At 40.2% G+C, this 27,792-nt stretch overlaps 1 protein-coding gene across 10 annotated transcripts in view; it reads left to right on the forward strand.

The window, feature by feature from the left end:
• The first annotated feature begins 790 nt into the window (after positions 1 to 790).
• Positions 791 to 27,792, forward strand: part of JAKMIP2 (janus kinase and microtubule interacting protein 2) — a 52,231-nt gene continuing 25,229 nt past the window's right edge. For 5 of the 10 annotated variants that reach the window (XM_072023443.1, XM_072023442.1, XM_072023444.1 and 2 more), the window contains exons 1-8: positions 1,390 to 1,578; positions 16,853 to 17,122; positions 20,594 to 21,091; positions 22,480 to 22,689; positions 23,396 to 23,449; positions 23,588 to 23,686; positions 25,645 to 25,791; positions 27,590 to 27,730. In XM_072023443.1, the coding sequence (XP_071879544.1) occupies positions 16,994 to 17,122; positions 20,594 to 21,091; positions 22,480 to 22,689; positions 23,396 to 23,449; positions 23,588 to 23,686; positions 25,645 to 25,791; positions 27,590 to 27,730 (1,278 nt within the window). In that variant the 5' untranslated portion in view covers positions 1,390 to 1,578; positions 16,853 to 16,993. Of the gene's footprint in view, positions 921 to 1,389; positions 1,579 to 1,678; positions 1,913 to 16,852; positions 17,123 to 17,454; positions 17,599 to 20,593; positions 21,092 to 22,479; positions 22,690 to 23,395; positions 23,450 to 23,587; positions 23,687 to 25,644; positions 25,792 to 27,589; positions 27,731 to 27,792 lie in introns of those variants that run through there. The other 5 variants (XM_027468150.3, XM_072023446.1, XM_072023440.1 and 2 more) reach the window with 4 other exon arrangements.

Here is a 27,792-nt window from a genome sequence, read left to right on the forward strand (position 1 = left end):
CTCCTGATGTCAAGCCTAAATTTCCCCTGCCTCAGCTTAACCCCGTTCCCGCGGGTCCTGTCGCTGGTGTTAATGGAGAAAAGGTCTCCTGCCTCTCGACACCCCCTTACGAGGAAGTTGTAGACTGCGATGAGGTCTCCCCTCAGCCTCCTCTTCTCCAGGCTGAACAGGCCCAGTGCCCTCAGCTGTTTCTCGTACGTCTTCCCCTCCAGGCCTTTCACCATCTTCGTAGCCCTCCTCTGGACACTCTCCAACAGTTTCATGTCCTTTTTATACTGTGGTGCCCAGAACTGCACACAGTACTCGAGGTGAGGCCGCACCAGCGCAGAGTAGAGCGGGACAATCACCTCCCTTGACCTACTAGCGATGCCGTGCTTGATGCACCCCAGGACACGGTTGGCCCTCCTGGCTGCCAGGGCACACTGCTGGCTCATATTGAACTTGCTGTCTACCATGACCCCCAGATCCCTCTCTGCTAGGCTGCTCTCCAGCGTCTCATCTTTGTTTCCTGCACGTTGGTGTGCTTAGATAAACAGACCAACCCAAGCGTGTTTGTCTTCAGTTGGCCCACAAAAAGAACAGCCTGTTTTTGCAGAAAAGCTGATGCTTTATCTGACCAGGCTTAGCAGCCACGTTTGTGTTCTGTGTAAAGCGCCAAGAGGACAACGACTGGAATTCTTGATGCGTTTACTAGCGGTAGCCTACCGACCTCTTTCAGGGATACCCCTGTCAGTATCCGGAAGGATGGAGACGAGGAAGCACCTGAAGAAACCGAGGAGGATGTGCTTCCGCGCCCGTTGCTCTCACGACTGCCTCACCGAGGCTTGGACCACACACACAAGCAGGAGAGCGGGCGGCTTATTCGGGCGTGCGGACAGCTCCCGTTATGTCAGCCTGGGCCGGAACGCGGTACCGCCGAGGTTCGTGCCCGCCCGCCGCACCCCCCCGCGGGCAGGCTGCCGGTGCCTGCCGTTGGGCGGCTTTGCAGCCCGCGGCGCCGTTCCGCGGGGGGAGGCTGCAGCGGGGGGCTCCGAGCGCGGCCGCCCGCCCCCGCCGAGCCCGCTGCGCGGCGCCGACCCGCGCCCGAGCGGCGCGGACGCTGCCCCGCCGGGCCGGTTGCGCGCGGCCCAAGCAGCCGGCTGCGGTGCCCGCTCCGCCAGGGAGCCCCCGGCCCGCTCCCTGCTGCCGGCACGGGGCCGCTCGGCCGCGGCGCGCGCCGCCGCAGCCCCTTCCCGCCGCTCCGCCGCTTCCTCCCCTCGAGGCCGCTCCCGCGGCTCCTCCGCCGGGGCCCGCGGCCCCGCGCCCCTTCTGCCGCGGCGTTGCCATGGCGGCGGGCGCGCGGCGCTGCGGCGGCGGCGGCGGCGGCGGCGGCGGCGGGGCGGTGCCTGCCGCAGACCCCGGCCCGGCAGCGCAGGCCTCCGCCGCGGGGAGGCGGCGGGGCGGGCGCCCGCCCTCAGCGTCGGCGCGCAGGAGGCCGGCAGCGGCCGGGGCTGGGCGCTGGAGCCGCCGCGGCAGCGGGAAGATGGATGCGCCGCGCCCGTGCCTCGCCGCTCAGCATCCTCCCCGGGCCGCGGCACGGTGAGCAGCGGCGGCCTCCCGGAGGGGCGCCGGGCCCCGCGCAGGGGCTGCCCGCTCCCCCGCCGCCGGAACAATGGCCTCGGCCGGCTGCGGGGGCCGGGGCGAGGGCGGCGGAGCGGGGCTGGGCCGGGGCGGCGCGGTGCGGAGCGGTGCGATGGCGGTGAGACGGAGGCCGAGGTGATGGGGAGGAGGCAGGCGGAGATGCTGCAGCGGAGAGGAGGCAGAGATGGAGATGGTGGAGAGCAGGCAGAGGGAGAGGTGTGGCGGGATGCCGCCGGCAGCCGTGCCGACATCCACCTCTGCCGCTCTCCCGTCCTGCACCATTGTGTGCCAGGTTGGTCATTGTCTCGCCTTCCTCACTGCAAAGCGCGGCGTGCTGGGCGTGATTCTGCTTGCAGCGGAAGGAATTTTTCCAGGGCTGAATTTGATGCGCGGAGAGTCACAGCCAGCAGAGCCTGGGCTGGGCCTCAGTGAGATGGCATCTGCGGGTGGGCAGTAAGCGCAGCTGAGCGGAGAGCAGCTGTAAAGGCACTCCCCTGGTTTATTTTTACTCGCGATGCATCTTTGCCTATTCCGTTTGTTTGTATAAACGGTATTGCACAAGGCTTCTTTCTGAGCAAGTCTTTTCAGAAAGGCACCTGTACACGTCTTGGACTCTCAGGGTTGGTGTATTTGTGGATGTGTGTATGAATACATGCTCCTTTGCATACAGAGACCCCACAAGCTGCATCTCTTTGTATGTGCAACACGTCTTTTTTTTTTTTCCAGTCATTAACCGATGAAACATGCCACTTGGGCTGATGTGCAATTTATTCTTAAATTACTGGATGCTGTCGTTCACTTTGTTATGGCTACTTAAGACAAATCTAGGTCTTGCATTTGAGCTGTGGGTTTTTTTTTTTTTTTTTTTTTTTTTTTTTTTTTTTTTTGTGGCATCGAATAGTCATTTGTAGTCTGTTTCTATTTTTTTTTTCTGTGAATATGTATAAATGTATATATATATATATATATAAGGTGCTGAGTATCTTATAGGCTAGAAACAGAGAGGTATATGTTTTAAAAGATTAATTTGACCTTTTGTAAGGAAAAATATAATGGGATGCATTGTTACAACCTTTGCGTTGTGATACTGCCCTATGTATTACGCTGAGGTGACATGCTGCAATCTCATTCTCTATGTCTCGTTTGCTGGGTCAAATTCTTCACTTGTGCATATACTATACCTAGTCTTACTAGACTTACTATGCCCAGTTTAGTAAGCAGAGCATTTGTCCATTTCAAGAAATGATGTTAGGTTTATTGCTTCTGCTCTGTCTCAGGTTTTGTTTCTATTGATCTGGCCTGCTGCTCCACAATATGAATTTCAAATCTGGATCTTTTGTGCTGTAAATGCAAGCTTTCCTGGCACTTGACCAGATTTAAATTTGTGCTTGAGTGAGGTAAATCTGTGGTGATTCTAACAGGTTTTCTGGGAATGGTTGTGGTATTGGTGAAGTCTGAGAGTAGTTAGCTGTTAATTGTTGAAGAGGAAGTAGGGTATGGGTGCTCTATAAATAGATTTGTAGCAATCAAAAGACACCATGGACCAAAGAGATGTGATGAAGTTAAGGGGGCTGCAGCCAGTTCCACCCTTACTTACACAGTGAACAAAATCCTGAGAAGGAGGCCCGGGGCGAGGAAAGGCTGGAAAGTTTCTGTTAGGATTTCCATTGGAGTTGCCTGGTAGAGGTGGCTGCCAGGAGCTGTTGCTCTGCTGTTGGGCTTTGCTGCTTTTCAGCACTGGGGCAATCCAGTAGACTGCTGGGATTGCCTGGTCATCAGCAGAGCTGAAGGAGCAGGCTGCCACTGATGGATGCTACATCATTTCTGACTTGCTGATCTTGGACTGAAAATCTGTTAGTGCCTCAGGTGCAGAAACATGGTCCTGACCTTGGAGATGAATTTGAGCCAGGTATTTTTACAGTGTCCATCCAGAGCTTAACTTTAGTCTGTGTGATATCGCAAATACTAATGAACTGTCTCAGTCTCCCTTCTGATAACCTTCTCCCTGTCACCTTTCAGTGGTTTGTGATGATTCCTCTGCTTCCGTTGGCCGTTTCCAGCTAGATCTTTTGATTAAGAACTACTTTGTGCTACTTATTAGGAATTGAACATAAGGTACAGCTAAAACATGGTTGTGTGTAGGGAAGACAAGTGGCAGTTGTCATTCATAAATGTATGGTGGGATATGCTAAACCATTTATTTTCGAGGCTTTAATGTTGCTGGAAAGATGCAGCATAACTTCTCTGCCATTACACAGGATGAGTGACCTCAGGGTATTCAAGAAAAATGCCGTGAAACATAACTGGCAAAATGAATCATTTTCAATTTTGATCTCTATTCATCCATTCAAGAGACAGTTGCTACTGTGGTTTCAAAACTGTATAAAAACAGCCTTCTAACTGTAAAAGTATGGTGTTGGATTGTAGTCTCATACGATATAGCTCAAGTGTAGCTTGAGTGGTTGAAATTCAAGTAGTTGTAAATTTTATATATATATATATATATATATATATATATATATATATATATTTTTTTTTTTTTTAACTGAGCTATGGGACTGAACATGTTTACAACTAGTCTTTCGCTACTGAGTCATGGTCAGTGTGCACTGTGGTCAGCGTTTGTGCTTTCTGCTTTCTTCATGAAATTGTGACACAGCAAATAGTCCTTACTAGATACCTGAATTTTGGGTCACTTTTTAGTTTGTTGTATTTTTGGGGTTCAGACAGGTTTCTCTGTCATCTTTGTGCATGGCAATGCAATATTTGGGTTACAAGATTACAAAACAAATGCTTAAATTCAAGTAAAAAGGTTATTTTAGCTGAATTTGCAATGGCATGTTTGCAATGTGTGTTTCTAAACTAATAGCTCACTTTAATTCCCAGGAAGTAGCTTTTTCAACGTTCTCACGTACATCTGTATCACTTGAAAATCTGGTCTATACCAGATCACAACAATCTTGTCCTCCCATCCTCAGAGATGGATTCTCTGATGCCTTCTCTTTAGTCATCATCTACATCTGTGCAAAGCTGAAGTGTAGCTCTGTGTCATCACCTTTCAACATTCAGAATCCATGAGGGCATTAAAATGTCATTTATGCAGTACTTCTAGTTTCTGTATCTTTAAGGTCTATTTGAATTTCTCCTTTAAAATATGAGGACTAAAAAACTTTTCCCAATTTAATTTCTTTGCTCCAGGAGGTGGGGCTCTAAATAGAAAATTAATCAGCATGTCATGAGAAAACTCTGTGGTCTATCCACACTGAATGCTGTCAAGTTGAAATGAGTGTATTTGGCAATGTCTTTGTACACAACAGAAAAACTGTGTTGATCACAGCCTGCAGATTGGATTCTGAAATATCCAATGAACTTTAAAGGAAAAATAACAACATGCAAGCACTTTCACGAATGCAGGCTTTCAGTTCAGATCCCTAAAATTCCTGTTGTTGTATGATTTGTTTGCCATGAATTTGGATCACTGGCGGTTAGTTGAGAAACCGTCACACATCCTGGAAACTTTAGGGCCTGTTTTGTTTATTTGGAAGATCATATTTGGACATCACAGCCTGTTCTTATGTTAAATAGCCTGAATCAGCTATTGTCGGAATAAAAGCAAAGTGAACTAATTGGTGTGACAATCTACATAACATAGTTAAATGAGAAAGAGGCAAATGCAGAAACTATTTTAGTACATGGCTGCATAATGAGAAACCCCTCAGTTAACTGTTTAACAGATGTCAACAAATAATGAATACAAATGAAGACTGGGTGGACCACATTCATATCATACCATATCATACATCATACATCATATATCATATCATTTCTAACTAGATAAAATATCCCTGTGATTAACAATAAAGCAATCTAAGGTACCTGAGGAAATGGTTTAGATAGAACAGCTGCTATGGTAAGCCAGGTCTTCTGTAATGTTATAATTTGTGACCTCAGATTGAATATATTTTATCAAAAATAATGAAATGACTGATTTAAATTAATTGATAACTGCTGATGCTAAAGTGCAAGTTTTCTCTCATTTTCACATTATGAATTCCTCCTATCAGCACCAGGAAGGTATTATCTTCCAGTTACTGGTTGACACTTGTACTTCATTTGTTAAACTATTTGTTGTATTTTGTTGAAAACATTTATTATAAAATTTTTTTAAGCAGCTAGGGGGAAAGAATTGTTAAGCCTTACATTGCATGGGCTGTAAATAAAAGCCATCCAAATGTCCAACTTAAAATTGCATTGAATTCCCAAATTAGCTTAGAGTAATCAATTATGAGTGATCAAATGAAGTTGAGAGAAATGGTAGAGTCAGAGCTTCTGGGCATCTTTTTCCTCCATGTGCACTAGTTTACTGAAATTCACTAAGTTGATTTTCTTTTAAAATTGATGCAGAAATATTTTTCATTATTCATTTCTATAGTGCATGCAAAATCCTTGGATTGCAAGTGATAGATAGAAATTAATTATAATCAATACTGTATTGTTTTGCATGTATTTGTTGTAGGATTGGTTTACAAATATTGCAGTGAAGAATTAAAAAAAAAATTGTATTAATACACAATATGCAATTACTTTTTAATTATATTTTCATGAACCCAAATGCTATTTTTGTTTCTGAAGTTCTATTATTCATAGGTAAAACATTTTTTTTTTTTTTTTTTACCCAGTGTTTATTTGTACTTAATATTCAAGGTTCTCTGAGCTGCTATTTTCTGCCAATGTGTATTGGTGAGGAACAAAATGAGATGCAGTCATTTTTGGAGAATCATCTAGGAGTATCTGCTCTAATTTCATATGACACTTAGTAACGTCCCTTTTCCATTTTCTGTCCATGACTGGAAATTATAGTCAGTTATAGTCACTTTCAGAAAAATGAAGAATGTTTGGGCACTTTTGCACTTGAAGAACATTTAATAATCTACAGCTGAAAGGACAATTGTGTTAGTTACTATTTGGTTGCGTATAACTACATGAATGGTTACTTTAATTAAATTGGCAATGTTTTTAAGAATTAACCTGTAAGATGAGAGAATGCCAAGTGTTTTAGAGTCACAACTAATAACAAATAAGCATCCATGCAGATTCAGTGGTAAGTGTTACTAACTGAGCGGTATTTGGCCTGTGGTTGCAAGATTCTGTGTTAGCAGATCCCTTTTGTACTGCTTCGTGTACTTTTTAGGTCACAGAATGACCTACATGTTGCCTTTTTCTTGGAATATGCAGTCAGTGTCAGTGATCTGCCTGTTAACCTGTGTTAGGTGAAGTCAGTAAAGATGTAAGCATTGTCCTTGGAAGTTGATTTGAAATGTTATACAGTAGCTTAATGCCTATTAAAATCTCTATGAAATTGCCATAAGTATTTTTTCTGGTTTCAGATGCAGCCTTTATGGAAATCTGGGTGCTCAAGACAGTATCCTGAATGTCTTATAAATGAGACCTTTTTGTTTTTTCTACTTTGTTATGTCATGTATGAACCAGTATCTCATCTGGGTTTAATGGGTGCTGTTTCATGCTTACACTTTTGCCAGCTGAGAATCCCACCCATCTCCTGCTTACATAGGTGGAGAATGCCCTGACCAATATTAGCTGATGCTTCCATATTTAAAGCATCACAGTTCAGCTAAAAATCTTCATGTAAATTTCACGAGCAGCTTCTGATTAATAAGCTGTAAAGAGTAATTCTACTTGTGATGCGAGTTTTGCTTTTTCCTGACTTTTATTTTATATTTGTTGAGTTCTGTTCGTCTCATTATGAATAGAGCTACAGTATGCATGATGAATCATGGTATGGTGTTCTTTAATTTGTTTTGTTGGGAGGAAGCAAATAACAGTTCCTTGCACCTCAGCTGATTAATGACATTGATGGAAAAGAAGATTTCTAATGTTACCTGCCTATTAAGGGCCACTGTTAAAAAGCTCATAGACTGTAGAGGTCTTGAGGGAGTCTATCTTGCAACATACAATAGAAGAGTATGATTTACAACAAATCAGAAATGAAAAAGACCAGCTGTGGTAACAATATTTTCATAAGTGAATAATCTGAGTGTTTCTAGTGAATATTGCTTTCACTTTTTTTTTTTTTTTTTAAGGCATTTTGACTGTTAAAGATGAATAGGAATGGCTAACAGGATGTTCACATAGATATTCACATTTCTTCTGAAAAGCTGATCTGAAGAGACAAGCTGTAGTTCCAGTTGGCTTAGGTTTTGCATAGCTTGGAGTATAACCCATGGTAATGGGAACATTCAGATTATTTTCCCAGGCAATGTAATGAAAGGCTAAGTGGGATACAGGACATGGGAAATTAGAGAACTGTGTACATCAGGTTCTGCAGGACATTGACAGTGATATAATGGAAGTAGAAAATACATGTTTTGAAGTTATATTGAGCTGCAAGAATGTAGTGATCTGGTCAGAAGCAAGGTATTCAGAAAAGAAGAAAAATATACCACAGAGGTCCACATTGTTAAATGTTAGAAGTGAACACAGGAGGCCAGAACACTGAATTTTCTTATGCAGTCTGACACCTTATGTAAATCTACCTTCATAGGCTGTAGCAAGAGTTGAGCTAAAAATGACAAAAACTCTCACAAGTTATCTGGTGCTTTTAATAGAAAAAATACTTAAATATCTCACAATTTTTAATAGTGAAAACAAAATATCCTCCTTTGATGTTTGTAAGACAATAGATAATGACGGCTATGACCATGGAAAAAAAAGGAAGTGTTTCTACAAGACACGAATTGGACATAAACACTTCCCTCACTGTTTGTTCTTTTCTTGTTTATATGCATTTTGATTAAATAAAAGATGGTTTTGCTGGCTTATTGAAATCAAAATCAAAGGAAGGAAGGCCTCATACTGTAAGTTTCGTGGTTTGCAATATTTCTCTTTCAGGCTCCATGTGTTGTCTCTGGAGTGCAATTTTACTTCTATAAAATACCTTTACAAAATGTCTTTTCAGTAAACCAAGAATGGGCCTAGAGTAACACTAAAAGTACAGAAACACTGAAATGTTTTTTTAGACCCTATCTTCCAATGAGCCGGGCAAGCTGATGGAGTGCATAATTTTCCCAATAATTTGATAATTCTGTTATTCTTCAATAGTGTGTCTGATCTGTGTCCATGTATATTTCCCTCTGTTGAGTCTGGGAAATTTCTATTTCCTTTCAGGATAAGGAAGGATTTCATATATTTACTGGTAGTATGCTTCATGGTAACTTCTAGGAAAACGATTGTTTAAAAAAGAGACAGATGGTATTTTAGCCACAGAATAATACAATATTGGTTTAATAAATCTCCTCGGCTTTGCTGCGGATAACAATAATGCTTCTGCCCCCTTTTGAATGTTTCCATGGTGCTGCCAGCAAGTTGGATAGGGATTTTTGGTTCATGTTTAGAGCAAGAGCCAATGGCAATTTTAGCAGCCTAGCAGCACCAGATTCATCCTGTATTCCTTGTGTGGAGCCTGAATCTGAGGGATATTTTGAGTATAGTTCTGAAGACATTTCAATATTTGTGACAATTATTGTGGTATTGATAAAAAAAAATATCTATCACACTATGATTTCTGTATAGTCAAAAGCCAAAGTGGTTAGGATTTGTTCTGAAGAGCTATTTATCACCATTTGGTAGAATAAAACACATTTAAGCTGCTACCACATGAAATTTGTCATGTTCTGTCTATAAAAAAAATATAGAACAGAATTGTATAAAGGCATGCAAATACTTGTAGGAAGCCTAATTTTTTTCTTTGATCTTGGGATGCTGTATTATGATTTCATACTAAGATAATACAGATCATGCTTTGAATCGCAGTTTCCATTAATCATTTATTCCATTATGTGACATAACATACACTGCATGGAATGCAATAATTCACACATGAATATTATTCTGAACCAATGTAAAGCACAGATGAAAACTGGTAAATAAGACAAAGCAAAGACTTAATTTTGGATTTATTCGAATCCCACTAGAAAATGCAAAATAATGTGTATCCTGACACTAATGCAGGAAAGCTTGTCTGGAATCTAGTATCAGAGCACTGATTGTTCCTGCAAAGCTTCACCACTGTTGAGGAGTCTGCCCTAACCCTTTGCCCCAAACATCAATCATTTTCTCTGCTAACACCCACAAGTGGGAATAATAATAATGCTGTCACATGAAAGTGATGATTATGATGTTTATCTAATGTCATGAAATTTATTTCATACAGTTAACAACCAAATCTTAGTGTTCTGTATGTTAGTAGAACCAAAGTTAGAAGAACCAAAACTGTAATGGTTACATTACAGAATAATCTTGCCATTCCCTGCACCATTTGTATGCCAGGTTCTTATTCTTCTAAAGTGTTGGTGGAATTTCTCATCCTGTGGCAGACTGTAAGATATTACTCCTTAAACACTTGTGAATAACATCTTGCATTGCCTGGGCCTTCGATTTAATGGTCAGTATCCTTCCTTTGTGAAAACTACTTTATGTAGCTAAGCACAATTTATTTGGAAGCTCAGTAGCCTTAGCAGCTTTCTAGAATTATGGATAGATGGGACTAGATCCTCAAATGCAGTGCGTATTTGTCACTTGAGCATCTAATATGTGAGTGATAATTGGTGAGACATCAACTGCAGATGCATCAGATGTGGACTGGAAAACAGAAGAAGCTAAACACGAGGGTGCGATACTAATCTGCTGCTGCTGTCTCAGTTCCTACAAGGAACAGAGCTCAAGGTTTCTAGTTCTGAACTTTGAAATGTTAAAAGCAGAAACCCAGGAGTGCAGGGTATGTCTATATGTTTTAAAGGTATTTAGTCCCAAATTCCACTGAGTGTTTGGGCACAAAATAGGCAGGAGTAGACATTCTTAGTGTTTTTTGTTGTTGTTGTTTTTTCGTTGTTGTTGGTGGTGGTGTTGTTGTTGGTGTTTTTTTTTTGGCGAGGGGAGAGGGGACAGGGAGGTAATTTCTATTGTGTGTTCAAAGTCTAGATGATCAAAGAGTCATCAGGATTAGATGATTTCTCTGTGCAAAAGGATATTGTGAGCATATGCTTGGTTTCAGTTTTACCTTTGCCAAATGCTTGCACTCTGGTCTCTGCCACTTTGAGGGAATGTATATATACATGTACTTGTTCCTCGGGAGACACAGCATGTGTTTTGGTTCACTCAGAGTCAAGGTTATTCCTGTGTTGAGATTTAAGGGTTTTGTATGCAAATCCAAACAGGCCAACACTCTTATTCAGGAGTACACCAAATCTGGCACATGAGACACCTTGCTTTGCTGAAAGGAAGGGTTATATTTTAGAATATGTTTTAAAGGATTTTAATTGATTTTCTAAATTCTGTGGAAATTGTCATGTTATTGCTTTTCTAAAAAACCACTCATCATGCTTGCATTTGTATCAGTTTGCTAAAGATAGCCATAAAAAACTGTGTTCTTTGATCTTTGAGTAAGAACTCCTGTGTTTCACATGGAGCTCACTGCTGCAGTCTTAGATGTCTTAGTCTTGTATGTAATTCATGCAAAAAGTAAAGTCATGGTTCAGAAGACAAAAATGGTCTGGCTAGATTCCTCTAATCTTTATTACAGCAAAACAAGATAAAGTGGTTAAGACTCCTGTTCCAAATGGGGAGAGTAAAGAAGGGAACTGTTAAAACACTGTAAGAGAATGATGGCCTCAGCTCTTTTCCTGATGAGGCCCAAAGCAGTTTCCATGATATAAATACAGGCTTGCTTGTCATATGTGCAAACTGGAGCGTATATGCCTACGGCTGTTTGATTAGTGTGCAGTCATGCCTCTTCATACTTGGCTGGACATCCCCCACGAAGAGTGTGCTGTTTCTCCTGCGCTTACACTATTATTCCAGTGAGACTAGAAAGGTATTTTGTGCAATGGGTCTCATTCAGCAGAAGCCCAAACAGAGAAAGGAGCCAGTTTTGGACCTTAAGCTGTCATGACAAAGCCTTACCTAAAGACAGATTGTTTTGAAATAGCCTTACCCCAACCTGTCAAATTAATTTTCAGTATGACAGTAGTGATTTTTTGCATTTTAACACGGGAAGACAGAAGTGAGGGCTTTATATTTTATTTTATTTTATTTAGAAAAAAATCTTCCATATAACTGTAACTGTCTGCAAACACAGAGTACTTCCCCTGGATTCACCTCTGGACCATGTCAGATATACGACTTGCTCGGTGTTGCTGTTTGGTTCTAAGCCCACTTGGTGGTCATGCTAATAAGGATATCCAGTGAAATGTGTCTGAGTCTAGTTTGCATGATATTCTAGCCATGAAGAATACAATGAGAAGGCATTCCTTCAGGCTGCTGAACTCCACCACACCCCAAATTTCAGGTATTTTTAATGGGACTGTTTTATTCTATATCCTTTTAGATAAGGGGTGTGACATACCTTAACAAGAAAGCATATCTGAACTGACTGCCAAGGCAACTTCCTCAGGTGGGAAGCCTGTTACCAGATATATTCTGCCCCTACTAATCTGTTCTGGTTGGCTTCACCAATTTAGAAGTTAAAGACAGTTTGGATTTGCCATAGGTTGTCATTAGGAGCAAAATCCAGAGCAGTTTCCTCACCACTTCAGATAAAGGAATAATCACAGAATTTCCCAAGTTGGAAGGGACCCACAAGGATCATTGAGTCTAACTCCTGGCTCCATACAGGACCAAAAACAAACCATATGTCTGAGAGCATTGTACAAACTTATTTTGTACTACATTTACTGTATGAAAAACAGTAATTGATTACTACTTTGAATGTAATATATTTGCTATTCAGAAGTTTGATTTTAAGACCTGACCTGCTTTTCATAACCTTATTTATTTTGCCTTTGTTACAGATACAGAAATGATACTGTTTGAATCTGGAAAATTTATCTGAACTTTTGTGTGTGTTGAGTTCTGAGCAAAGTTTTCAAATCAACATGCACAATATCAGCAGCTTTTTCTATAACATTAACTACATATAGCACATAACAAGGAAACAGTACAGAAAAAGTCACCCTATAATTATTTTACATTTGTTTGCACACCCTTTCACTTACAACTACTTGCAGGAGAAAGAAATATGAACTAGAGGTGGAAAATCTACCAGCAAGCTGTAACTGGAGACAGATTTCAAAAAGTAGTTTTTTTGGCTTGGAAGAATTTTCTCCTCTTCCCATCTTCAAATACTCAGAACCCAATGAAGTTCATTCCTTTCAGTGATAGTTAATTGAACAGTTAATATGAACTTTAAGACAAGCACACTTGTTCAGACTATTAATACCACAAATATTAGAATGTAACAATCACTTTGCGATGAAGTACTGGATCAGAAACACTGCTCTTATGCTCAGAACAGCTTCAGAGTCCCATGTTTTCTGGGATCAGGAGTAGGAATTTTTCCTCTCTACTTTTGCTAGCATATGACCAAACCCACACAGAAAGTTAGCCTAGAATGCAATGGAAAAGAAAAGGAAAAAAAAAAACAACAAACCACAAAACCAACAAACCAAAAAAAAAAAAAAAGGAGAAAGGGAAATTAAAAAAAAGGGGGGGGGGGGAAGGGGAGGGAATTAAAAAAGGAAAGCATGGAAGAAAAAAGAAAAGTAATAGCAATGAGTGAAATTTGTAGGAAGGGATGAAAACAGAAGATTAAAGAGACTAGGTAAGAAGCTTTCAGTGCAATTGCTCATCAAGTTGCACTTGTCTTTTTAAATATAATGTTAAAGATTACAGAGTGCTTTCCTTGAAGCATTTACTGGAGAACAAGTCTTATGAGGAGCGGCTGAGGGAGCTGGGTTTGTTCAGCCTGGAAAATCGCTCTTTATAAGTACATTAAAGGAGGCAGTAGCAAGGTGGGGGTTGGTCTATTCTCCCATGTGCCTGGTGACAGACAAGGGGGAATGGGCTAAAGTTGTGCCAGGGGTGTTTTAGGTTGGATATTAGGAAGAACTTCTTCACTGAGAGGGTTGTGAGGTATTGGAATGGGCTGCCCAGGGAAGTGGTGGAGTCACCATCTTTTAGATATTGAACTTAGCGATATGGTTTAGTGGAGGACTTGTTAGTGTTAGGTCAGAGGTTGGACTCGATGATCTTGAGGTCTCTTCCAACCTAGACAATTCTGTGATTCTGTGACTTTTTAAGGCACGTTCTGTCATGGGACGAAGTACAGCGTTATCTGCGCACTTGCGTTGAACCTCTGGGAGTGTGAATATGAACACACTTCTACTACGTGCTTATATCATGCAGCTAAGCTTGAGTTGATCTCAAAAACAACAACAACAACAAGATTCAAACAACGTACTTTTTCCATACAGGAGCAAATTTAAGTAAGTTCAAGTATTCAAGTATAGCCATGATTTCTTGCTGATAAATTCTTCACAGCCTGTAGCAATGTGTTGCTTCTTCACATAAAAAGTGTGGCAAATTCTTTAGGGAATTCATTTAGACTTTCATTGAAGGTACATCTCAAAGAAAATGTGCGGTGCTTTTACTCAAGAATTTAGTGGATGGATTTTCTAGGGCAAGGAGCAAAATGGAATCTCTCATGGTGGGTTCCAGACTAAATTTAGTATGCTTTAGGAATGGACTTAATCCTGTTATCTTGGATTGAAATCTGCCCTTTTTTTTTTTTTTTTTTTTTTTTTTTAAGCAATCTTGATTAACTAGGTATTTTCATGGCTCTGACGGCTCCAATATTTCCTACGCATTCTACTAGCAAGTGCTGAACAGGGCAAAGCTGATAGGAGATGCTTCTGCTGCTATTGTACTTGGCAGCCATTCATCATAAGCAATTCTGATGGTCTTTTTGCTTACAGACATCTGACAGATGCTTCTTGCAATCTCTAAATAGCTGCATGGCCAAATATGCCACCAGAATTTGAAACAGTTAATAGGGTAACATTATTCTCACAATCTGGGAATGTTATGATGTTTTTAATTTCCTTGACAGATATGCCTTATGATATCAGCACTATGCACTGTATACTTCATAGGGAGATCTATGTACCAAAGGGTTCATTCCACTAAAGTCAAAGGAGTTTGTTTACCTAAAGACTGAGGCTGTTTCTTCTCGGACTTAAAATCTAGGGTTTGATCATGTGTGCTGCTGAAAATCAGTACATCTGCCTGGCTTCCTTCACTATTTTGGAATTGCAAGTACTCAGTGTAGTAAGGACATGGCAGCAGGTGAAATGAGCCTCCTCACTTGCCTAGATTTCCACAGCAGACTGCTGGGACAGTGTTCTTCATCAATATAATTAGCACCCTGTGGGGGACATGGTATCCCAGGGATTTATAAGAAAGGTTATTACCTCATTGTAGTCTGCAAGGATCTGCATGCAAGCTTTGGTAAAGCAGATATTTGGAAATACTAATAATACTAACGATTTGGCATAAATATCAAGCTTTGTGCATTAAAAGTAATATGATCCAATATGAAGAAACTCACTATGCCCTTCCATCTCAAAGGGTAGGTAGCCTTGGTAGGTGAAAAGATACAGCTTCCCGAAGAGTAACTATATCCCTTTTAATTATGCTGGATGCTGAGGAGGTCATTTTAAGATGGCAATATCTTTCCTTTTTGCCCTGGCTTTGGCTAGGATAGAGTTCATTTTCCTCCTAGTAGCTGGTATGGTGTTGTGTTTTGAATTTAGAATGAAAATAATGTTGATAACGTGCTGATGTTTTAATTTTTGCAGAGTAGCGCTTACACTAAGCCAAGGACTTTTCAGTTTCTCATACTGCCCTGCCAGTGAGGAGGCTGGTGATGCACAAAGAGCAGGGAGAAGACAGACCCAGGACAGCTGACCTAAACTGGCCAAAGGGATATTCCATGCTATATGACATCATGCTGAAGAATTAATATGGGATGGCTGGCCAGGCTGGGGGGACCACTGCTCAGGGAGGGGCTGGGCATTGGTCAGCAGGTGATGAGCAATTGCATTGTGCATCACTTGTTTTGCACACATTATTATTATTATTAATTTTCTGTCCTATTAAGCTGTCTTTATCTCAGTCCACAAGCTTTTACTTTTTTTTTGATTCTCTCCCCCATCCCACCGAGGGGGAGGATGAAAGAACGGCTGTGTGGTGCTTAGCTGTCTGCTGGGTTAAGCCATACTTTCCTCTCCCCCTTCAGAGGCATGAGATAAATCACACTCATAATGAACTCTTAATCATACCTATTCCATGTGCTTATGAATTTACTCATTCACACAGAAATCAATATTGCCTAAAGGAATATGTCTGGCCTTGCAAATGAGGCTGTCAATGAAAACAGACACCTTGCTGATGAAAAATATATTTCTCTCCTACAGTGAAAAACTGCCCCTCATCAAGTACAAGTCCACATTTATCTTGTGGGTAGACAGAATATCTCTTTATCCAAGGCTGTCAGTCTGTGCTAATAACTAATATGAAAAATATTAAAAAAAAAAAAAAAAAAGTACATGGGACATGCAGGACAGAGGGACACTCATATTCCAGTGATATGGAAAAAAAAAACAAAAACACCACAAACAACCCATCTTAGCTTCCCTATCTGCATATCTTGCTAATGTGCCTGGATTTAAGCTTACCATATCATTTTGACTTAGGACAGAATTTTCCCAAAAATGTAGTTGACAGAAACTGTTGGTTAGTTTTTTTGCATTCCCTTAAAAATGGCAAAGGTGACAAATTCTGGTCTGATACAGGCTTTTGCATGTCATTAGTTTTCTGCTTCTACAGAGACCCAGAATGCTAATGAGGACTTCAGCGCTTCTCTCTTCTTGTAGTAGACTGTAGGAATGTTGTATGAAAGTCAGTTTGGCACAGGATCTTGGGAGAGTTCAAGGGTTGGGAAGGATAGCAGGAAGAGATTGTAGATAGATTCTTCAGACTAAAATGCCTGCTTTGTGGTTATCCCAGACTGTAAGGCTTGGGTTAAATGACCTGTCCTCTCCAATCCTGTAGTCTCAACATCATTAATCCTTATGGTAAACAAACGTGTATCTTCTTCGCATGGTGCCCCTTTATGAGAAAAAGAAAAGAGCATGTATGAAATTTCCACCACTATGTCAGACTTGCATAAAGAAGCCTGGTTGTGCTGGAATCTCCCTTGCAGGTTTTCAGACAAAGATTGCAGTGTTTGGAGAAGTGAGCTATCTTGTGTTCCATAACCATGTGAGCTGTCATGTTGCAGTGTCCACTGATAAATAATAGTATGTCTTATTTCTCACAGAGCTTCCAAAGCTGTTGAGGACGGAACCTTAAGGATTGCCACCCAGTAGGCGTTAAAGTAACTGGTACTGAAAGGAACAGAAAAAGATGGCAGTTCACATTTGAAAGAAGTAAACACATGGACTCTCGCTGATAAGAAATCATGTCAAAAAAAGGACGTAGCAAGGGCGAAAAGCCTGAGGCACTGATTCTTGCCCTACAAGCTGCCAATGAGGAACTCAGGACCAAGCTGACAGACATTCAAATTGAGCTGCACCAGGAGAAATCTAAGGTGAGTGAGGGTTTGGTTTTAAATAAAAGTGTCTGCACTGAAGGAAAGAAACACATGGAAAAAAACAGCAGCACAGGAATCAACAGATGCAGCTCTTCTCTAGAACAGTGGTATGATGTGCTGCTGCTTCAGTGGAAAAGACCTCAGTGAAATACCAAGGTACAAGTTTAATAAGACTTTGGCCCTCAAATGGAACGGTATACTTTTTGTAACATCTTTGGCCATATTCCAATTAGTGTTTTTCATACTATCCACTCAGATTGTCTCTAACTATATTATTATTTTTTTTAATTTCCAGCATCTAGAAATTCTGTACTGTTGCTGTTTTTGAATAAGTGAATTTTTGAATATATTTCAGCAAGATATGTCTTTATTTCAAAGTTGAATGAAGTAGTTCTTAAATGTATAGCATGAAATTCCATGTGGATCCTTGTAATCTATCTGCAGTGCAGCTGAACTGTATTTTGTACACTAAGGTATGTATATATTATTTCAAGCTTGTTCAGGTACCAGTGGTCTGTCAGCATAACAGTCTGATATCCAAAGTTAGTCAAAAGCCAGCTGAGTATCACGTGTAGAGGGTATAGCCATGGCCCTGTCTATACAAACCTGTGAAGGTTTGAGGTTCCTCACATAAACTTTAGAAGTCTTTGGTACCACCTCAGGGCTGTGGGCTGCAGCCTCAGCTCTTCCCTACATCATCTGCTGATGTCTTGACTCTTTTCCTGCATCATCTGCACTAGGGCAGCCCTTGAAAGACACTATGATCTTGTTACACTATTTCAGCCTTTGTAGCCTGTAAAAAGGTAAATGGGCCAGTTGTTATCCAAGTATAAAATCCTGGCTGTTATTTTACACCTATTCTGCATAAACCCCACACACCTTCTGCTAAAATCCTTGCAGGCAGCATCAGTTTTCCCACAGGTGATCCTCTTACGGCCTTGCAAAACAGTGTCAATTTTGCTCTCCAAAGTGCTGCTCCCTCATCATTTAGGATGCTTCTAGTAGCACTCACAGTGCATCTGTGTTTTATACGCAGAGTGCATCTTTTGTGCAATAAACCCTTATATGGTAAATGCTAAAGTTGCATGAACACGAGTGAGATTAAGGCAATCTTCAATATGTCTTTTACAAGCAGTGAAGATAAGGAAGCGGATACCATAATTCTTTCAAACTCATTCTGCATAATTTTCTTTCATATGGTCAATGACAGACTTGGAAAGCAAAAATACTTCTTTTGCGTATTCCCTACAATCTCTGTCATTCATATGTTGCGCGTAGGCAAGACTTGGTTATTTTCTTAAGGAGCCATAGGAGGCCAATAAGAAAACTGATAGCCAAGGGAGATTCTGTAGTGCTTTCCACTATATTCTAATTCTTGCTGTTTTTTTTGTTTTGTTTGTTTGTTTTTTTAGCATTGCAGCTATGGAAGGGTCTAAATAATGAGAGCAACAAATGTAGTAAAGCCTTCAAAACTGGAAAAAATATGTTATCTGAAATATATTTAAATGTGCTTCAGAGTAACAATGGAAAGGACTTGAGCAGAACATGAACAAAACAATGAAATAGTTTGTGCTTCAGTATCTCTCAGGAGGTCTATCCATAGGTCCATCTCATCTGTTCCTGCGACCAAATGAGACTGAGTGCTCCAGATATCAAAGGAATTATCATCATGGAGGAGCAAGGGGCTAAAAACTACAGTCTCAGGAAGCAGATCACAATTCTGAAATGTTCTGCAATTTGTATCTAGAGGAGCAGCTATCATTGCAATTTTAATTGTGATGTAGAAATCAGATTTTAGCTTTTTTCCCCTAGACATAAGCATGTTCAGAATGGACATCTTAGTACAACCTCATCTGTAAAATGATGTTAAAAATAAGATGCCAAAATGGACAGTCACACAACAATCGGAAGGAGTTTTAAGAAATTGCTCATCCCACAAAGGGTTCAAACCAATAGGATCTTTTCCTGTCTCTACTAGCAAGAAATTCATTCTACCACTGAATTCAAAGAGGACCCTTATGGTCTTTTATTGAGCAGGTCTCTTTCACGTTACCTCAAATACAGTAATCTTTTTCCCACTAGACCCTCACTCTCTCTCCCTTTCTTTCCATCAGAAAGGTGCATGTACACATCAGCTTAACACCTAATGGCAGTTAGATAAACTAGGCAGCCTGGAAAATAATAGGTATAAAACCAGGCATACCAGTACTTAGCTTGGGTTGTACTCAGGTCCTGCATGGGTCTGTACTGTGCTATAGTGATACCCAAACTATTTTGTTGAAAGTTTACGTGTATCTTTTTATGTCATGCCAGAACAGATCACATACATTAATTACACCTTATTTTGTAATGCATTCAATTCCCTTTTTAATAAACAGGAAGACAACAGTTAAAGAAATAAAGAGAGCATCAGGCTCATTTTTAGTCATGAGTACTCAAAATCAAAGATGAACCCAGACTGAAAAAGGAGTGAAGGCAAACCAAAAACCTGCCTAAGGATTTTCAGGGTGGGGTGGAGGGTGGTGGGACACTAAGGGTACGTGTAGCTTTCTTTTCAAAAGTGATCTATGCAGTGGCACTTGAATTTCTCACGTGAATCATACAGATGTGATTAAAAGAGGTTGCTTTTTAGTCCCTGGCTGAAAAACACTTTTTTGCATATGATGTTATTACAGATAGCTACTGCATTGATAACCTCTGAAGTCCTGCAGAGAAGTCAGTAGGAGCTGCAAGTACATACCAACTTTAAATAACATCTGCACTGAATATTTTCCATTGAAAAGTTCTTGTGTGTTCCAGAGAATGGTCCAAGAACTTTAAAAATTATCTTTAATCTAGAGTAGCAAAGGACATTATTTAAGTAAAGCTAGCTGTTCCATTGGTGTAATAACTAGTGAAGCATGCTTTTCTGTGGATTCATGTTCAAGAGCTGACTGCATATGCCCATTAAAGCTTCACTTATAGATAAGAAAATCTGCAAAAGATGAGAGGTTTTCCGGTCCTTCGGACTCTCACCTTACCTCAGGTGGTATCCTATAGATGCACATACTTCTCTCTCATGTAACTGACTGCCCATGGTCATGACAGTTGTAGGAATCTTGCTATTGCTAAGCTCTCTACTTTTCTCATGAATTTGGCTGAAATTGTCTGATGGGTTAAAAAAATTATTAGACAAATGCATACATATGTACAGGATCTTGTTTCTTAAGGGAAAATGAAAGTTTGTGTAGCCTCACTGAGTAAGGCAAGATACCTAGAGAAGACAATAATGCTTTGGCTTGAGTAAAGACAGTGCAAAATCTATGTGAGGGCTGTAGGAATTGGCCTGTATTTTGTGGTAGGAGGATGGAGGAGCATCTAGGGTCTGCAGCAGGGTCTTCTTCAATTTGATAAGGCTGTGTGCCTGGGTGGGCTTGTTTTGATAACAGCATCTTGGTAGCAGGTGACTTTCATTTTGTCTCAACTTAGGTTGCTAAACTAGAAAGAGAGAAGACTCAAGAAACTAAACGTATCCGTGAAGTGGAGCAGCGCAAGCAGACTGTGCAGATCACGGAGCTAAAAGCCAAACTTCATGAGGAAAAAATGAAGGAGCTGCAGGCTGTGAGGGAGAACCTCATTAAACAGCACGAGCAGGAGATGACACGGATGGTAAAAGTCCGAGACAGTGAAATCCAGCGCCTCAAGTCAGCGTTGTGTGCACTGCGGGATGGGAGCAGTGATAAAGTAAGGACAGCGCTGACTATTGAGGCACGTGAAGAGGCCAGAAAACAGTTTGACTCTGAGCGCCTTAAGCTTCTGCAGGAAATTACTGAACTGAAGTCTGCAAAAAAGCAGGTAGATGAGGCCCTTAACAATATGATCCAAGCTGACAAGATCAAGGCGGGTGATCTTCGGAGTGAGCATCAGTCCCACCAGGAAGCCATTTCTAAGATCAAATGGGAGAGTGAGAGGGATATTCGCCGCTTGGTTAGTAGCACCAAAACATTTCACGTGTTGTTTTATGCTGTCGTGAGTTTGCTTCCTGTACCTCTCAGGTTTTTGTTAATCACAGAACTCTGCAAAGCACCTCGGTTTGCAAAAGTAATAAAAATGTTGCATTATCATATCTCAGCATCAGATAGATCATGGTGAATCCACTAGAGTGACCACTAGGTGGGCAAATAATAACTCCATAGAGTAAGAGTTGTGTCCAGTCCATAAGGAATTGATTTGCTGAAATGCTAATACATCTGCCATGCAAAGTATTAGAAAAAGAAGATGTTTGCATTTGCACTGACAGCTTATTAGTTTCTTTAACCATGATGATGGTATCTTAAACACCTTAAACACAGAGCATGGCAGAACAAGAGAGATCTTTTGCTTTGATATTCATATAGCCTTCAGTAATTACTGGAGAGAATGAGCAAAATGAGACCCAAAATTGGCAATGGTGCAAGTGGCTGTGTTTCCCTATCATACACGAGCTGAGCCTGCTTACTACATTGGAAAGTGTAGTTTGAAAACTGAAATTCAAGATTTGACAATTGAGTAAAAGAAATGGTGATTTAAACAGTGTGAAGAGTGGTATTTTTGAGCTTAAAGCATTGTAGTTGAACCCTGGTAGGTGGCTAAGCACTCCACTGCCACCACTTACCTCCCTTCCCCTCCTCCCCTACAATGGGAGGAGGAAGATAATTGGATGGTAAAAAGTTAGAAAAATCATGGGTTGAGGTAAAGTCAGTTTAATAGGTTTAAAACCCAAAACAAACAAATAATAATAAATGTGCTGATCTTAATAGAAGCTTTAATTTAAAATTTTCTTCCCAGTCATCATTTGCACTCAGATGAAGATTAAGAACATTGTCGATCAGCTGTAAGAAATAAGGGGTTTGCACAGAATTTGTAAGAAACCGTCTGTACCCTGTACTATCTCAGCTGTTGTAGCTGAATTTATTTAAGCAGGAGCTATTCTAAACTATTTTGTTTTTGTTGGGGTATAGACTTAGTTTTCAGTATTATAAATAACTGACCAAGATGCAAGGTGAAAGCCTGAACTGTTCATCCGTTTTTTGAAGCTTTGTATCTTATTACCCTGTGTCTGTTGCCGTTACAAGAGCTGAGACATTTTGCATATTTTTTCATGCTTGGTTCCAAGGCTTCACTCTGTGAAAGGCTGCCGAATCTGTTACTGTATATGATAGCATACAGTTGTGTCCAAAACTTCAAAGAGTATTGTTTACAAGCTTGTGTGATATGATGTAGCAGATTTAAGTGGTGAGTGCTGGTGTTAAGTAAATCATGCAGTCCTAGATTGGACAAAGATGAAATGCTTTTGCATTTATACACTAACATTGTTGCTCTGTTTTTCTCATCAGATGGACGAGATCAAGGCTAAAGACAGGATCATATTTTCCTTGGAGAAAGAACTGGAGACACAGACAGGCTATGTGCAGAAGCTGCAGCTACAGAAGGAAGCTCTGGATGAACAGCTCTTCTTGGTGAAGGAGGCAGAGTGTAACATGAGCAGTCCCAAGAGAGAGATACCAGGAAGGGCTGGAGATGGTTCAGAGCATTGCAGCAGCCCTGTACGCAGGTTTTACTGGATGCTGCAAAACAGAAACGTAGCTGGTTTCTTTTGCTTAAAAAAAATTCTTGGTCCCTGGGAAAACATTCCCACTCTTATTCACTACAGAGAAGTTATAACTGTAGCTTCCTCTAAGAAAAGGCCAGTTGGACAAAGCTTTGTAATTCTGTTTCTGCATTTGCTGTATTTACAAAAATAAGGCATCTTAAATAGTAAGTGCTATTCTGAAAGAATCATAACTATCTGGGTAGTCTGCATCCCCAAAAACAAACATAAAATTGGGAAGACTGGTAGGGAGAAGGTGGGGGGGAATCTAGGAAGCTCAGGAGTACCTCTTCTTTCTCTGTCTTGCTCTCTACACATGTAGCTGTTGCTTTCATTTACAAGGCATGCAACTTCCTTAGTTGAGTGACTAAACATGGCATTTACACAAAAAATATGTATATACACATATTTACACATATGCAAAGGAAGAATAAGAAGGTAAAGGCAACTGACAGTGAAAGGGATGTCCTTACTTTTTCATGGCTCAGCAAGTAGAAGAATGTGTAGGAGAAGGCAAGAAAAGCTAGAAGCTTTTAGCTTTTTGCTTTTTTCCCCTATCAGAAAACATATGAACATCAGTTTTGTGTTTTTTGTTTTTTGTTTTTTCTTTTAATTTTGTTAACAACTGGAAATTCTCAATCTTAAAATTTCCCCCAAACTAGATGATTTCTTACAAACGAGCAAACAACAACAAACAACACATTTTTGCCATAATAGTAAGTATCATTAAAAAAAAAAAATCACTTGATGATGATGACAGCTTAAATTGACTAGTATGTGGTTTTGGGAGATTATTTTCCGAAATGTATTTTGGAAAGAATTAGTAACGGTATTATGTTGTTACCAATAAACAGGACTTGCGGAGAAACCAGAAGAGGATAGCAGAGTTGAATGCCACAATTCGGAAGCTGGAAGACAGGAACACGTTGCTCGTTGATGAACGAAATGAATTGGTGTGTGAGCTTTGCACTATCAGACAGAGGGGGCCAGGAGCCACAAGGAAGGCAAAGAGAGGAGTCTCCAAGCATGACATTCAGTGATAAATATGCCTTTTTGATCCATCAGGCTTGTCACTAAGGAGACTGAGGATGGTTTTTTACTCTAGAATTAAACAATAATTTCAGTGAAGTTATACAGGGACAAAAATCACAACAGAAGCTGAGGCAAAGAGTGTCATATCTTTCTATATGATTGATTGTGTTCCTTCCTTGACCTTTTCAGGTGTTTTGGGGCATGCAACAGTGCATGATGAGACTTATCTTGTAAATCAAATAACGTCTGTAGTCCAGTATATGAGAACAGCTAAGAATCAGATCTAGGGAGAACAGACAACAGTGAATTGATCCCTTTATCTGATTTACTGTTAGGCAGTGATATCTGTGTGTTGAGGTCAGCACCCAGGCTTTTTGACTACTGCACGTTTCTGCTTCTGGAAAAGGGTATTGACATTCAACTCTTAGTATTTTTTATAATTCCTGAGCTAGGAGTCTTAATGCACTCCTTTCATATCAGTGTGGCTGGCTTGGATATCCTCAATGTTAATTAATTTAATATTTGCAAAATAATACAAAGTTTGTAGTAACATTACAAATGTGTTCACATGCCTCTCTTCAGTTATGTAAAGCAGCTCTCAAACTCCAAATTTCTGCAATACTGAGTAGTTTGTAGTCTGATGAGTCAGCTTGGCTAGCTGTTGCATGTCATTAAATACTTAGCCTGTTTTTCCACAAGAAAAAAATCCTTAAAAAAGGCTTCAAATTTGTATCTTGCACAATGTGACAACAATGAATACATTTTGTTAAATGTGACCCGGGTACTGCTAGAAATACCATGCACCTTAAGATACATTTAGACCAGCAACAGCTAACTTTGTACTTAGGGTAGGACAGATAGTTGTTTTGCAAACAATTGTGCTGATTGAAGACCACTTATGGCAGCTCCTCCCTTTCCTGTTAGCAGAAGGGATCTTCAGGTGCTTGTTAGCCCACTTTGGGCAAAATTTAATGGATTAGTCTGAATACCCTAGTAAAATGATGTGATGATGTAAACAAATGTGGTTAACAGTCCTTAATAGTTACAATAAATTCTCCTAGTCCTTTCCCCAGCAGAAATGTAAGGGGCAGGAACCTCCCAGTTATGAACAGTAGCTCGGAGCTGGCACAGTGCCTTCAATAGGTAGATCATCTGGGCACAAAGAGGATGTCTTTCCACAGCCACACATAATTTTCTATGTCCTCCCTAAAAAAAATAAATGTCATGTATTAACACTCAGTTTTACCAGATGGAACTAGTTTTGCAAAGAAAAAGAATTTGGTTAAAACTCTAGCTGTGCCAATACTAGAACCTACAAATATGCCCTAAAATAACTTTTAATCCATTGGGATTTGTTGTTTAAATGATACATAATTTGTTGATTAAAGCAACATTCATTGTGCATGTGCACAAGTATTTTACTGTGTTACATTAAGAAACAGGTTTACATATATGTTGTTGCTGTGATCCAGACTGAGTAGGTACCTATGCAACTCTGTCTTTCAAAGAAAATCAATGGGTTTCGTGAAGATTAAAAAGAGGTTTTGGCTTTGTTCAGGGCTTTTGTAGCAGCTTTGCAGTTGCCTGGTGGTTTGTAGGATGGCTTCGTTCCTATGTATGAGTTTTCACGTAGGTAAAGACATCTTTCAGAAATAGATGTGCAGAATTATGCTTTGAGATTTATAGATAAAGTAAGTTTATAGAAGCTGTAAGCATTACTAGGATTGCTTTGCCAGTTCCATTTGATCATTTTGTTTGGCATTTTATTGGGATGGTAGTCCAACAGGGAAGATTAACAAAAATATTTCTAACAAATGAAAGAGAAAAAAAATATTTTATTTGGATTGCTTACAATTATTAATTGCTATTATCAATTCAGTTGAAGCGTGTCCGAGAAGCTGAAAAACAATGTAAACCTCTCCTGGAAAAAAACAAGTGCCTCACGAAGAGAAATGATGAACTGATGCAATCTTTGCAGCGCATGGAAGATAAACTCAAAGCAGTTACTAAAGAAAACATAGAAATGGTCAGTATTGAAGAGCAAAATGAACATTACTGCATTACATATGTCTGTTCTGGTGTGTATGTCTGCACAGTACATGCATGTACAAAGTGTGTCTGTGTAATGCTATTGATAAAATATATCAATATTTAGGTTTGTACATAATAGACTTACATAACATTGTGGGTTATGCATACATGTGTAATATTTTTAAGTGAATTCATAAAATCAGTCTTTAATACTATCTTTAATACTAAGGTGTATCAGTGAGTCATATTCTACTCTGCCATTTTGCATTTTTGCTTTTTTTTATAACCCACAAGTACAACCAAACCACAGCACAATCAAAAAGGAAGCTGTTAAGAACTATGTTTTCAGCCAGCCTGATTTCCTTTTTAGAATGCTTAGAATGTCCATGTTCTGTACAAAGAACACTGTAGAGCTGATGATGGCAAAGTGAAGTTCTGGTCTGCCCCTGAGTAAATATAATATTCCCATAAAACACATGCATTGTACATGTATATGGGAGAGGAAAAATGGTGTTGTGATGGCTAGGGTTATGTATTTCATATATCAGGGCTATATGAAGTGGGAATAAAGCGGTTATGTCTGTAGTTCCTTCAAATGGAATCATCCTTAGTGTCAGTTAGAATATGGTTCCTGCACATGCGTCGATGTTGCTTTGATGTTAATATAAAAAAGAAAAAGAAAAAAAGGTGGAAATCTTGGGTTGCCAGATGCAAACTGGCAAGCTGCTAAGTGTTTGTGTCTCTTGTCTTTGGCTCACAATAGCCATCATCCTCATCTTGAGCAGGCTGACCATTCTACAGTGGATGCAACTCTCCTGCTGATTAGGATGAGAGTATCAGATTCTCTTTCTTGTCTTACGGAAGAAAGGCTTCAGAGTTACAAGGTTAATCCACTTTAAGACTCTACAATTCACTCATGCCCAGAAGTCAGATAAACTTACTGCAGACATCACAAGTCAGAATTCTTCTTCCACAGCTGTAGTAGATCACAGATCATGGCCCCTTGGGCTCTCCCTCAGCAAGCAGAAGGGACTTGAGTGTCTGCATGCATTAGGCATCAGTGGGCAGCACCCTTGGTGCATATGGGCGCACACAGCACCAATGTTCTAATTTAGCTCCCTGACATCTGCTCTTGATAGTGTAGATGCCCAAATTATGGAAGCTAGCAAATTGTAGGTGGCTAGATTGATTCTCACAGGCTGTAGACATCTCTCCCACATATGCTCTGAAACAGGCAGGATACAGAATTATAGTTAAAATAGTTCTGATACCCCATTATTTACCTCTCCTCTTGTTCTGACTGGATACATGTCTTTCACAAGTCTAAAATCTCCGATTCCTCACTGTATATGGTCATATGAGGAGTATATGCAAGTGCATGGGGTCATGGGACCTCATGGCATACCCACTAGGCACACAGGAGGTACAAATATATTTGCCACATGGTGGACATCTAGATGCATGGTGCAGAAAGTTATGGTACATGACCTTTAAAGGCTGCTGTAGAGGCTATATTGCCTCTAAGTAGAGAGAGAAATCTTTGTTGTTCTGCTTGAAGGACTTGGCCTTGCAGTGCTGCTTTATTATTAAGAAGCGCTTGTGGGTTATAAAAAATATATAGCTGAAATTATGTATTACAAAATGTTAAGTTATAGGTATTATGTAGTTGAAGCATACTTAAATGGCTTTACATCTTAAATGAAGAACAATGCCTAATTTTTAGCTGAAAGGTTGTCTTTTTCTTTTAATTGCTATATCTTATTTTATCTGTGTCTTTCTTCTTCATACCACAGAGAGAAAAAATGACATCACATCCTCCTCTAAAGAAATTAAAATCTCTCAATGACCTTGATCAGGCTAATGAGGAACAAGAAACTGAATTTTTAAAGCTTCAGGTCATAGAACAACAGAACATAATTGATGAGTTAACAAGGGTACGTCCAGAGCACCAGGAAATTAGCAACAGTTCCTGTATAGAGTTCGCCACTGTTAGTAT

Source organism: Anas platyrhynchos, chromosome 14, assembly GCF_047663525.1.
Source record: "Anas platyrhynchos isolate ZD024472 breed Pekin duck chromosome 14, IASCAAS_PekinDuck_T2T, whole genome shotgun sequence".
Classification (NCBI taxonomy): domain Eukaryota; kingdom Metazoa; phylum Chordata; class Aves; order Anseriformes; family Anatidae; genus Anas; species Anas platyrhynchos.